This window comes from Arvicola amphibius, chromosome 3 (assembly GCF_903992535.2).
Source record: "Arvicola amphibius chromosome 3, mArvAmp1.2, whole genome shotgun sequence".
In the NCBI taxonomy this organism is placed as follows: Eukaryota; Metazoa; Chordata; class Mammalia; order Rodentia; family Cricetidae; genus Arvicola; species Arvicola amphibius.
Genome location: NC_052049.1, coordinates 55,360,723 through 55,374,713, shown reverse-complemented (window position 1 = coordinate 55,374,713; position 13,991 = coordinate 55,360,723). Strand labels below are relative to the sequence as shown.

Below are 13,991 nucleotides of genomic sequence, written 5' to 3'. Positions count from 1 at the left end.
TCATAATTTCTTTAAATCCTACATCTATAGCCAAAGAATGTCCTCATTTCCAGCCCAGAAGTATCCTCTGGTGCACACAGCTGTGGCACTAGTTACATTAGGTTTACTATTTAAGTTCAAGTCCCGATCCACAAACGAAGCATTTACATAAATAGATGACAGAGTTATGAGCCAGTCAAATTCTCTGTCGCTTTAATCAAAGAACTAATCTAATAACAATACCTGCACATGTATTACTCCGAGAAATGTGTAACATTAAGAAATCCACAGCCTGAACAAAACTGTGTGGCCTAAAATGAAGACACGAGGCAAGCTTGCAGTGGTTCTCAACAGCGAGGCTTCAATTTCAGACTAACCACTAGCACCCAGAGGAGACTCTCAGATGGTGACCGGAAAATGTAGGTGCTCGTCATGGTGAGAGACACGCAGGGTGAACAGTGCTGGGTAAGGGGAAATGAGCTCCACTCGGCCCCACTGCATCTGAGCGGCCACACTGCATCTGAGTGACTGGAGCAGCGTGGTCCAAGTGGCCCTGTGCAACTCTGCAGGGTTCCAGAGCCCAAGGCAAAAGTGCAGCCTTGGCCTAGAGCTCAGGATGAGAAAAGTAACAGCTGAGGTCAAGGACAGGAACCGAAAACCACTCAGAGTCAAGGACCCCTGTCCATCCTTTCATATCCCTGCTCATCTCCCACAGGTGAGCTTGGCAGGGGCAGGATACTATTCTAAACGCTCCAAGTGTGCTCTCCTGTGCTATCCACTCTGTCTTTAGTCTGAGCTCCAGGTAAACACACAATAGCACACTACATATGCTAAAGCTGAAAGGCAAATACCCTTACTATTTGTAGACGGGACCGACTGTCTATGACTAAATAAAAAGTGCTCTCAAGGGAAAAGATTCATTCGAGCCCCCCCCCCCCAACACCCACAGTCCTGCTGACTCCCTGAGATGGGGGCTTACTGGCTAAGCAAATGTCATGTTAGCAAGTGCTGTGATAGGAATAATGTACGAAAGGTGCACTGAAGACAGTCAGACTTTAGGAATCTCTGTGAACGCTGGTCACTGACTGTAGTAGACGTTAGGAGAGGCAAAGAATGATGACAAGGAATCGATACTTCTGAGGGCGCAGTCTACGTAGATCTTAAGTAGGCAAATTTACTCCTAAGTTGGCAGAAGGCACAATCAGTAAAACTATAGCTCCTGAATCATATTTATCTGGAAGACAGTGGAGACAGTTCTGGTATTAATTTATACTATGCTATATATAAAATATAATAGCTTGCATTGGCCACGTCTCCCTTCCTCAAATCTAATCAGGGTGGTTCCATAATCACTCCCATTAGATTACACACCAAAGAGAAAGCTGCTAGCCATGGCCCGGCTTGGCGTAGTATCCTACTGTGCTACCAGCTCCCAGTCCACATGCGTGCCTGTCACAGCCACCATTTTCAATTCTTAACAACAGCATTTAGTCTGAAACTATCTGATCTTTCAGGCAGAGTGCCAAGTGACCAGAAAAGAAAATCCTAACTAGTTACTTGAGGGTAATGCTGTGAGGAAAATGGTCCTAGTAAACTCCCTGGAAGCACACCCCACCAGACTCCTCATCGTGCACTGCTCACGGCTGCTCACGAGGTGCCACGAACACCATCCTTCATTCCTCACCTTCAAAGGACTTACCACAATACCAATAGAAATGTTCCCCTTCTTTTTGTCCTTAGTGCTTTCCAGCTCTTCATAGACACAGAGGAGATAGTTGGTAGAAGTATCTGTTGTTACCTCATCAATGTTCACAGAATCATCCAGTCTGATTAGAGGATTCACATGTAATAATGTTAAAGAAAATCACATGCTTAATTCCTATTAACTCATAAAGGTTTGTTTTTCTCATGCAGCATTCTTCCAATTATGACCATAGTTGAATGTCATCTCTTCCCTGAACTATAAGATGCACAAGGACAGGCAACTATTATCTTCTCACTTCCAAAGGACCTAGCAGTGTGTCTCCAACCCGGTGGGAATTCACACGCAAACCCACTTTGCTGAGATATTGCTGAGACTTGCATCCTTAGCAATCATATAATGAATTCACAAAGCAAAGCAAACACGTTAAAGTATCATAAATGAATTTTCATCTATAAAGTGACTAAAACTCTAGAAATAAATTCTCTAGAAAATTCTAGAGAATTGTAAGACATTTTAATTAAACAAAAACATATTTACATATAGGAGTATATATGCACACACATTAATCAAAATTCTCAAGAATAAAAGCTGATTCTGGACAAAGTCATCCTGGAGACATCCGACCTGGTTATGAGGAGGAAAGAGCCTCACTGGCAACTGAAGCAAGGCAGAGAAGGGGGAAAGGCTCCAAATAAGAGATTCAAGCTCAGGAAAATGCAAAATACCAGGTTCTTGCAGCTTGATCAGCTTAGAACAGAGCTCCTGACACTCTGCCCTCCTCCTCAGTGGTGACCGTTCCTATGATGCTCCGCCATCCTCCTCAGTGGTGACCGTTCCTATGATGCTCCGCCATCCTCCTCAGTGGTGACCGTTCCTATGATGCTCCGCCATCCTCCTCAGTGGTGACCGTTCCTACTGATGCTCCGCCATCCTCCTCAGTGGTGACCGTTCCCTCCTGATGCTCTCACTTGAACAAATACATCTCAGAGTTTGCGTAGAAGCTAAGCAAGCTGAAATAACTTTCTAGGAAACTATAGTACAGGTCCTGGAAAGATGGTTCGGTGCTTAAGAACTTCCAGAGGACCCAGGCTCAATCCCAAACACCTACAAAGTCGCTCACAACCATCTATAATTCCAGCTCAAGGGAATAGGATGCCGTCTTCTAGATCACACCGGCACTGAACACACACGAGGTACACATAAAGATAAATAAATGTTTTATCAACAAGAGTACAACTGCAATGCTGCTTTCACACGCATCATTTAATCTTCCTAATCCCTACATTCCTTTACTATGAGGAGACCTAACCTAGGGTTGGAGAGAGGCTCAGTGGTCAAAGAGCTGTGGATGCTCCTCTAGAGGACCCATGTTCAAACCCAGCACCCACAGGATGGCTCACAAACAAAAGCAACTCTAACCCCAGGGTATCTAATGGCTTCCTGGGGCACCGGGCACGAATACAGTGCATAGGTATACATGTAGACAAAACACCCATACACATAAAATAAAACATTTTCCTAAAGCTGAAAGGGGCAGTGGTCACACTCCTCCTTCTCTATCCTGAAAGCTATCTCCAGATGAAAATTTAGTTTTCTCCAAGGGAGTCTCTGGGGAAACAACCACTCCCAAGGGCAGGCTGAATACCCAGCAGTAGATGGCAATCACGAAATGAACTCAACCATATCTCCGGAAGTTCTTCATCTCATATTGCTGAGTCAGGTTTGGGGTTTTTTGTTTGTTTGTTTGTTTTTTGTTTTGTTTTTGTCTTTTTGCTTTTCAGTCTTTCAGATCCTTTGGGTATGATCATAGCTTTCAGCTGGGGTTTATGTGATTCCTGTGTATAAACAGTGTTTATTTCTGTATCTTCATTTCTTGTGCTTTTTCTTTGCCTCTTTTTTTGTGTCTGGTTTTGTCCTATTCTAATTTTTTATTTTGCTTTATCATTTGTATGTTATTTTATTATTAGTCCTTAGATGCCTGCTTGTTTCCTAACAAAGACAGAAAGGGTGTGGATTTAAATGGGAGAGGAGGTGGGAAGAAGCTTGGAAGTGTGGGGAGGAGGGAAAACTATAGTCAGACATATTATATGAAAAAAAATCTATTTCCAAGAAAAGAAAAAATAAATAGAAATTTGACCTACTATCTAAATATTTTATTGTACTCTGCTCCTTTCTTATGAATAACTATTTCATTTGTTAAAATGACATGTCAGGTATGGTGGCCAGGTAAGAATAAGCCAGGGCCAGAAGGCTGAAGAAGGAATTCAAAGCCAGCCTGTGCTGCACAGTGAGACTCCAAAACAAAACACTAGGAATTTTATTACTATGCTTTTAAAGCTATTTTGCTTCAAGTAACATAAAGAACTTCTGAGTGATGACAAACTGGGGTGATTGTTGTGTGCACTGAAACCTGCAGGAGAAAATTTCAACCAACTACCCATTTTCAATAATTCTTATGACGTCAACAATCAATGAAGGTTGTCTCGTATTTAACTGTATCTTAATTTTGTCTTTGAAGTTCTTTTCACGTGAAGTTAGTAAGCTATTTTCAGGTCTCACTTTAGCAAGACTCTGAGGAACTGGCAAGGCCCTAGATAGCTAACACTGCCCCACAAATGGTCCGAGGAGAAAATGTCTTTTCAAAGGGCTATTAACCTGGCAGGTTTCATTAGGCTCATTTTATACCTGCTATTAATAAAATGATGAATTAATATGACGAATTCTGCTCACACTATGACAATGGACACACGCTGTACCCAGCCACTACGTCCCCTCCCGTCAGTGACACACCCATCACAGCTGAAGTGGCAAGATGGGCAGTGGCCAGACGTCTCATCAAATACATCCTCATCAGGAAAAGAAGAAACTGTTCAGGTAAACTTGTCATTTTAAAACAAAACCCCTACAATAAGAACGATGAAAATAGCTGTTCTAAAAGGATATCTTCTCCAATGAGTGTGGATTTCGTATAAAGAGCAGTCAACTTCCGGGAGAAGACAGAACTTTTATTGTCTCCGATGGCCTTTAGTGCGGCAGTTTCCGTTTGCTTCACAACGCCAACCTTCAACAAAAATAAGACATGCTTACTGTAAAGTCCCATGAATCATTGTCTAAGAGAAAAATCACTTCAAAATGTCAAGAAGTTAATTCAGAAGCACTGAAGATAAGCAGGTCAACCCTTGATCCCCAGATGCAAAGCAGAAAAAAACCCAAGCAACTGGCAAGTGGATGAAGGGTGAAGAAACACTCTGTGACGGCAGCAGAGGGCCCTCTGGGGCTCACATGGCAGGGCACTCCTTACGAGCCCAGCACTCGGGAGGCTGAGGCTGGAGGACTGAGTTTATGAGAGTCCAAGTCCATCATAGGCTTTACAGCTTAGACCCTGGCTCAGGAAGTAAAAACAGAATATAAAGCAAGATACAATGTTAATAACTGCAACACATTTTACTTTCTCCTAGTTCCAAATTCTACAGCCAGTGAAAACCTTTCTACCACCTTATGGGCATGCTTTTGCTCTCTACAAAAGTCCCGATAACTTTTCCACAAATCAAAGCTGAAGCTGACCTTGTATCCTTTGGCCACAAGTCGGCGGACATGCACGAACAGTCTGTGGGTGGGTATGCTTGCTGTCATAAAGTTGTGGTCTAAGTGGCAATAAATATTGAGTTCCCGGGAAGCAATCTGAAAAGTGTAGGGAGAGAGAATGTTAATAAATGTCTACTCATTTATTACAAATGGCTCAGGTTTGTCTACTTTATTAAAAGTTCATCAAGCTGCACACATGTACATAGGATCTGATACTTCTCTAAACACATACATCATCAATAAAATGTTGAAAGGACATCCCCTGTACAATAAATAAATAAATAAATAAATAAATAAAAACTTATGGTTTTATCTACTTTGGACACTTCCAATAGGAATGATTTCAGAGCCAACATCTGTATCTCTAAATTCCAAAAACACAACAGTTCTTCTTCATTGTGCTTAGACACACATTGATGTTACCAAACCTTAAAATGTTCAGTCTTCCCTACAGGAAGAGTCTGAGAATAATAATAATAACAATGGAATAAGACATTGTCACACAAATGGCACACATGAATACCGACAAGTAGAAGACACTACAGAGCATTTAAAAGGAAGAATCTACAAGAGCTAGTTCCAGGACAGGCTCTAGAAACTACAGGGAAACCCTGTCTCGAAAAACCAAAAAAAAAAAAAAGGCAGAGTCCATTTACATGGAAGGATTAAGGAGGTGTGCTGTGTCACTGCGAGTAGGATCTCAGGTTTCAAAAGGCACACCATTCTCGGTTTGCTTCTCTTTCCCTGCCCTGTACTTGTGTCTCAATACGTAAGCACTTAGCGACTGCCCCAGCACCATGTATGCATGCATGCATACATGCCTGCTTCCACACTCCCTACCACGATGGTCATGGACACTAACCCTCTGTAACTGTGAGCCCTTAATAGAAAAAAGTGGCAGTATTTCTTAAAGAGTAACTACTAATCTAGCTTCTTTTTCAGAAAGCCAGAAAGATAACCGGCAAAATAGCTCAGTGGGAAAGAGCACTTGCTTCTAAGCCTTGTGACCTAAGTTAAATCCTGGGACCTTGTCTTAGTCAGGGCTACCATTGCTATGATGAAACACTATGACCACAGGCAAGTTGAGGAAGGAAGGGTTTATTTGCCTTTTACTTCCACATCACAGTCCATCACTAAACAAAGTCAGGGCAGAAACTCAGACAGGGCAGGAACCTAGAGGAGGGAGCTGGTGCAGAGGCCGTGGAGAGGTGCTGCTGACTGGCTTGCTCCTTATGGCTTACTCAGCCTGTGTTCTTATAGACCCAGGACCACCAGCTTAGGAATGGCACCATCCACAATAAGCTGAGTCTTCTCCCATCGATTAAGAATTTAATTAAGAAAATTTAAAAAAAAAAATTTTTTTGGTTTTTCAAGACAGGGTTTCTCTGTGTAGCCCTGGCTGTCCTGGAACTCTCTTACAGATAAAGTTGGCCTCAAACTAAGAGGCCTGCCTCTGCCTCCAAATTCTGGGATTAAAGATGTGAGCCAGGGCGGTGGTGGCGCACGCCTTTAATCCCAGCACTCGGGAGGCAGAGGCAGGCGGATCTCTGTGAGTTCGAGGCCAGCCTGGTCTACAAGAGCTAGTTCCAGGCCAGGCTCTAAAAAAGCTGCAGAGAAACCCTGTCTCGAAAAACCAAAAAAAAAAAAAAAATAATAATAATAATAATAATAATAAAGATGTGAGCCACTATGAAAACAAATTTATAAGCAGACCTGGTTGGTGGTGAACATTTGTAATTCCAGAACTTGGGGGTGGGGAGTGGCTCAAGGGGCAGGATCAAGAGTTCTAAACCAGTCTGGGCAGCATGACCCTGTGAGAAAAGAGAGACAGAGGGAGAGAGAGAGAGAGAGAGGGGGAGGGAGGGAGGGAGGGAGGGAGGGAGGGAGGGAGGACAGACAGAGCTCACCTCTGCATCTTCCCCGAAGAATCTGTACTTGTACCCACACTCCACACACAACACCGCATCTTTATGCTGCTGCTTCACATCCATGTACTGCAGTTCTAATGGTGTATAGACACTTTTGGACCGCCTGTTAAAAGGTTTATAATCAGAAGCCTTCTGGAAATTTTCAGGACATGGTCCAGACTGACTGCTCTGGAAAACAAAAAATGTATACAGTTTAGGAAGCGCCAACTGAACTGCTGAGTTCTCAGAGAAAAGGCAAGTTTGACAAAAAGCTAACAGTTGGTGGCTCCACATGGAAGGTTTCTAAAGACTTATTATATATTCTAAAGCCATACTGAGGCCAAGTTATCTTATAGGCTTGAATTTATTTTTCAAAATAAAAGTTTAAAACTCAGGAGAAGTGGGGGAGGGGTACAAATGAGAACGGAGTATAATGACATGTGATATCACAAGGAAAAAAACAATTACTTTGTAAGCTAATTCTGAAAATTAACTAAATACAAAGGTAAATAGCCAGAATAAACTATATAAATAAACGTATTTGAAAGTTTAAATAGTTTAATGTTCTATATGCTTTTTAATTTTGTTTCATATAGCTATTAATATCTATTATTTATTCTGGGGAGCAGTGGGCAGGAAAGAGCAGAGGGCATGTATCTAGAGCACTTTCAGAAAACATGCGAACATCTACAGCAGGTGAAGAGGGCAGCTTTCCAAAGAGACTCACTTCATCTCAATAGTAAAGCAGAGATGGTTGTGATCTTGGCAACTCGTCAGAGTTTAGAATCACCTTGTTAATACACCTCGGGGTGTGACTATGAGGGTGTTCTCCACACCCTTTAATTGGGGAAGGCCAGCCTTGAATATGGGCAGCCCCATCCTGTGTGCTACATAAAAGGAAGTGAGCTGAACACCAGTACACACTCTGCACCTTGACTACAGAGGGTACAGATGCACTGTGGCCAGGGTCTCCTGCCCTGACTACAGAGGGTACAGATGCACTGAGGCCAGGCGTCTCCTGCCCTGACTACAGAGGGTACAGATACACTGTGGCCTGGGTCTCGTGCCCTGCCACAAGCCTTCCCTGCTGATGGATCAGACCAGCCTACCCTGAGCTAAAATAAACCTTCTTTCCTTAAGCTGCTTTTTCAGTTTATCTCAGCAACAAGAAAAATCCTTAGTCCACACACTGCCTCCAAAAAAAGGGGTGGAGACTCATGGCAAGAGAAATGTAGCATACTGTATGTATCGGGTCTGAGAATGTAATTATTTTTAATTTTATGACATTTTCCCTTTTGTTTCCATGATTTTATATAAATCCAAGAAAGCTATATAATATAAAAATTAATTCACATTCACAGAAATACATTTCCTAGGAAAAAAATTATTCCCTTATTCATTTATGGAATAAGATAGACTTCCAGAAAAACTGATACTCGTTTATCTTACCTTTGAATTGACTCTGTATCTGCCAATTTCCAACCAAAATACCTCACACCTACATGCTGCCCATGGGGATTTCCCATGTAAATTATGGAAACTATTAATGAAAAGTACCCCCAGCCTACACAGTACAGCAGGACTATCTGCAGGAGTTCTGTCTTGTTTTAACACAATCTAAGCAACCTCTCCCAAATATATATTAAAACTCTAAATATTGAAAAGAAAAGCAACTAAGAAAGAAACACTTCCTCAGCTGACACAGATGATCGGCCACCTGTGGAAATCATTGATTTCCCTGATAACCCCAAAGAACCTCTAACTACTTCGGGACAGGAGTGAGTGATTGTCCCTTACACAAAAGTTACATACTTTCAGATTAGCCTGGGATCTGAAATCCTCAGAAGAAACTGCACTCTTTGCACGCTGAAGAGTGATGTCTTCAAAATCAGTACATTTTGGCAGAACTGCAAATCTCTCTCGAAAAGGCTCTGTCTGGACTGTGTTTTGAGGGAGGGCAGAATCACAGCAGAATTCTTTCAACTTTTCCAGAGACTTTAAAGCAATCCTGGGCCTCAGACATTTCTTTGGCTCTTGGGAAATAAGAAGAAAACATACTATTGTATTTTGATTTCATTACATCAATTCATAATCTGGAATTTTTCAGAACAATACCCCATTGGAACAATGAACCTAACTATAATGTGATATAAAAAAAAAAAACCCCACTGCTCAAGGTAAATATGACACACGGAAACATACCTATAATTTCATTCACTGATGAAATCCATTGAGAACTACGATAAAGGAGGCCGGCCAGACAGCTCAGCAGGAATGGTGTTTGCCACAAAGCCTGAGGACCTAAGTTCAACCCCTTGAAACTGGAAGGTAGGAAAGGACCAACTTCTTCATGTCCTCTGACCTCCACAAACATTTGTAATCCATGCACAGACACACACATAATAAACAATAAGTAAATAAATGACACAATTATAATTTTAAAAAACAGGACTGACGTGGGATGTCCTTCTGTGTATGTGTTGCTTTTATTGATTGATGAATAAAGCTGTTTGAGCTGATGGCTTAGCAGAATAAAGTCAGGAGGGGAGGTGGAGTCAAAGAGAAGCCATATAGCTGCTGAAAGAGACAGATACCAGAAGCTTGCCTGGAAAGTCTCAGCCTTGTGGCAATATACAATTAATAGAAATGGGTTAATTTAAGATGTAAGAGATAGCTGGGAATATGCTGAGTCATAGGCCAAACAGTGTTGTAATTAATACAGCTTCTTGTGATTATTTGGGTCTGGGCGGCAAGGAAAGAAACAAGCAGTCTCCGCTTACACAGGACAATAGTAGAGCTTTGCTCCTACTTTTTTGGGATGTAATGACAGACAGGACAGGGTTGGTGACAGCTGCAACTGGGATATCTGAAGTCAGGACAGGGAAATGATGTGCAGTCACTAATTCAGCACACAAGATTCACACCCAGTCCTTAGAAAAGCAAAACCAACTCTATCCGACACAACATGCTCGAGATTCAGGAATCGGGGGCACCATGGAGTCTGGAAACAGAAAGTTCTGGGATAAAAAGGACTGACTCAAAGTGAACCTAGATTCTTCTCACCCGTCAAGTTCTGAGGACCTTTCTCCCACTCGCACAGATAGATATTTCTCCGGAAAGGAGGAACAAGCTGTGCTGCTGACTGTAAACTATCCCAGGAAAATGGATAGGTGCCAAAGCTTGATGGATGCTGAGACCTTGGCGTTGCCAAGACGAAGACCCAGCCTTCCCCTCCAGACATAAGTCAGGAGCCACTTGGCTGGGCGCTCTTACCAGCTCAGACCGCTGGTTTTTCTTGCCTCCCTAGCTTCTGCATGCCACATCAAAAATGCATTCATTCTTCAGGTCCCATCCCAAAGCTACCTTTTCCATGAAGCCCTGTGTGTTTATTCTCCATCTTAAGAGTCTCCTTTCTTCCTTTGTGTTTGTTCCTGCAACAAGATCATGACTCTCCCCAGAGCCTATCACCATTATAAGCAATGACTGCAAGCAGTTATTCACTATCTGTTATTTATAAACAAACAATTGGTACAGAAGGGGTTTGTCATTCCCTGGGGCTTGGCAGCTGCTGCGAAGAACAAGGGAACTGGGGTTTGCACCCTTTGTCATCTCTCTTTACCTTCCTTATTAAAGCAAAAAAATGCAGAGGTCAACAGCTGGGTTTTGCTCATCTGTAACAATTTAAAACTTTTCAGACTTACATAAAAGTTTTTGGAGTGTACAGGTTATCATGCCTTACATGAATCTCACAACTAGAAAATTGTGTAATTGACTCTTTCAAGTATATGAGCAAAGGCTAAATAGTTTCTCTATTAAAACTGTTAATAAACAGTTTTTGTAAGATATACTTCACATAAGTATATGTAAAATTTAAAAACAACAACAACAAAATGGAACTTCTAGAAAGGGCCTATATAAAACCCGAAGTTGAATATTCCCGAGACATACAGCAATGTAGACAGCATAGGAAAAAAAAGATCATCTTAATAGAAAATATAGCCACAGAACCTATCCAAAACAAAGCACAAGGACAAGCAAGACTGAAAACAAACAAGTGTCAGTGACTTGAGGGACTGTCAACAGCAAGTGTTCTAACAAACTCTAAGAAGGAGGAGGAGCACACAGAAGCAATTTGAGAAGGACTGGACAAAACCATTTTCTAAATTTTATGAGAACAATAAACTCATCAGTCCAAGAAGTTTAGAATGAGTTCTAACTAGGACAAAAATTAACTCATTGACTTAAAAACTAGGCTAAAACCCTAAAAATATAAGAAAATGAGTAAGAAAAAAAAATCTTAAAACTGGTGGGGTGGCAGGAAGGGTGATACAAAACAAACAAACAAAATCAGCAGTCTATAATCAAACCAACCACCTCCAGAAACAAATACATGATTTGAATATACCAACAGTAACTAAGATATATGTCTGTTGACTTGTTTGTTTTGTGGTTTTGAGACAAGGCAAGCAAGGCCTCAAGTAGCCCAGGCTGTGTCTGAACCACTATGTTGCTGAGGATGACCCTGAACTCTCTGTCCCGAATGCTGGAATTACAGGTATGAGCCATCACACTTTATGCAAAGCTAGGTCCCCAGAGATGCTAGACAAACTCTACTAACCGAGCTATAGCCCCTCCACAACTAGGAAATGTGGAAGAAAAACTCACTCTTTCTTTTAGAAATTTCTTCTAAAATTCTGATTTTTCCAAATATAATTTACTGGATTTAGTGAGGTTTCTCTTATTCTAAAAATATACTTTGGGATATCTTTTCCAGTGTGTAGCATGAATAATAAGAACCTAGAGATAGATATTGAGATATTGGATATTGGATATTTCAAGCTGAAGATCAGAAAAGCAAAGCAGCCAAGTCACTGGAGAGTTCTTACCTCTACCAAGGCTCAGACAAAGCGGTGATCCTGTCCTTGGTGTGACTGCAGACTGAAAGGCTCTCCACCAAACCTCAGACTGCAATGAGCTCTTCTCTCCTCCTGCCTTAAACACCTCTCTCCACCCAGCTATATCACTCCTGTCTCCATCTCCGGGATCACCTTTGTGTGAGTTCTCTTTTTAAACAGATTCAGTAGCCCAGGGTGGCCTTGAGTTCTGGGATTAAAGATGTGTGTCACCACTCCCTGGCATCTGGTAGTTTAGCTCTGTACTCTGATCCTCAGGCAAGCTTGATTTATTAAACACAAGAAGACAAGCCAGGCAGCAGTGGTGGCGCACGCCTCAATCCCAGCACTTGGGAGGCAGAGGCAGGGCAGATCTCTGTGAGCTCAAGGCCAGCCTGGTTCTACAGAGCGAGTCCAGGACAGCTAGGGCTGTTTTCCAGGAAAACCCTTTGTCGAAAACAAACAAACGAACAAAAAGCCCACAAATAAAATACCACTACATCAATGTACATTTGACCTCATTTTTCTCAAATGTACATAAAGGTTTCTTGTGAGTGTTAAGATTTTCCTTCTGTTTTGTAGCCCAGGTATTAAAAAAATGACCTTGTACATGGAAGAATCTAGGAACAAGGTAGTTCTGTGTAATGGAACTGCCAGGATATAAGAAGAGGAATGTGGAGCAGTCAAAATGACATTGCGGTCATGACCAGGGCTCGGACGTACGGGAAACAGAGACATTCTGTTGGCCAGTGCTGCCTTTTAGAAGTGAAACGTTAAAGTCTATGGAAGTGGATAATGAGGACTGTGAAATGGCTCCCTGGGTAAGGCTGCTCGCCAACAAGCCTTACAATCCGAGTTCAGTGCCATAACTCACAGTGGGAGGAGAGAAATGGCTCCTGGAAATTGTCCTCTGACCTCCTGTACCCACGTCACAGGCACACACACACATAATAAATAAATCACTAACACATGTTTCATCTTTATAACCAAGATTTAGAGGACAGCAGAAGGGGCTGGAGAGATGGTTCAGTGGTTAAGCACACATACTCTTTCATCAGAGTACCTGAGTTCAAGTCCCAGCAACCACATCAGGTACTCCAGGAGGGTTCCACATCTCATGGCTCTGCAGGCCTCTACACTTAAACCACACCCCACCACACACAACTCCACACCCCGCACCTACACACACACACACACACACACACACAAGTGCACACACTTTTAAAAATTACAGCAAAAGTGAACAAAAGAGAAATTTTGAAGAACTATAGTCAAATTAGAGAAGTGAGTTCCACTGTGGCCCTAGCCCCCCCCCCCACACCAGCTCAGGCACAACAGAGATAGGCTCAATGCCCCAAAGGCCTCCTCTGCTCGCTGCGAACCCCAGCAGCTGAGAAGACTCATTCCCTAGCACTTACCAGGGTTGCCAGATGTTACTGAGGTATTTTCTTCTTCCTTCTCTGGAACTTTCTTTGCTTTCCTCTTAACGGGCCCATCACTCCCCAGTGATCTCTTCCTGCTATCACCTCTTGTAACCTATAGCAGGAAGGTTGGAAATGGTGTGGTAATGCCATCCTAAGGTTTAAATCATTTAAACCTTGCTACAGAAGGACAGTAAGTTCCCCGCCTTCCACTCTTCCCAGAGTGATCTACTTTACTCCGGAGAGGCTTTGGGCAGCTGCTTTTGCCATCAGAGACAGATACCAGCAGGTGCAGCCTCTTGTCACTAAACTCAGCTGAAATTAAGTGGTGTTCTCACCTTTCCTGCTTACACGTGTTACATAGGAGATAAAAAATGTATTTTCAAAATGCAAAATTATGGAAGAAGGTGAGATAATAGACAAACATTTTCTGTTTCAAAGCTTACAGCCACTGTTAACAGATGTCCCAGGACTATTTGTTGGCAGGTAATCTAAGAAAAGC

General features: G+C 42.2%; 1 protein-coding gene across 2 annotated transcripts in view; it reads right to left on the bottom strand.

Moving 5' to 3' along the window:
- Msh3 (mutS homolog 3) overlaps positions 1-13,991 on the bottom strand; it is a 140,650-nt gene that overhangs the window by 125,367 nt on the left and 1,292 nt on the right. For both annotated transcript variants that reach the window (XM_038321228.2, XM_038321227.2), the window contains exons 2-7: positions 13,487-13,604; positions 8,989-9,209; positions 7,177-7,365; positions 5,249-5,365; positions 4,628-4,745; positions 1,679-1,824 (exon numbers count right to left, since the gene is read on the bottom strand). In XM_038321228.2, the coding sequence (XP_038177156.1) occupies positions 1,679-1,824; positions 4,628-4,745; positions 5,249-5,365; positions 7,177-7,365; positions 8,989-9,209; positions 13,487-13,604 (909 nt within the window). The remainder of the gene's footprint in view (positions 1-1,678; positions 1,825-4,627; positions 4,746-5,248; positions 5,366-7,176; positions 7,366-8,988; positions 9,210-13,486; positions 13,605-13,991) is intronic.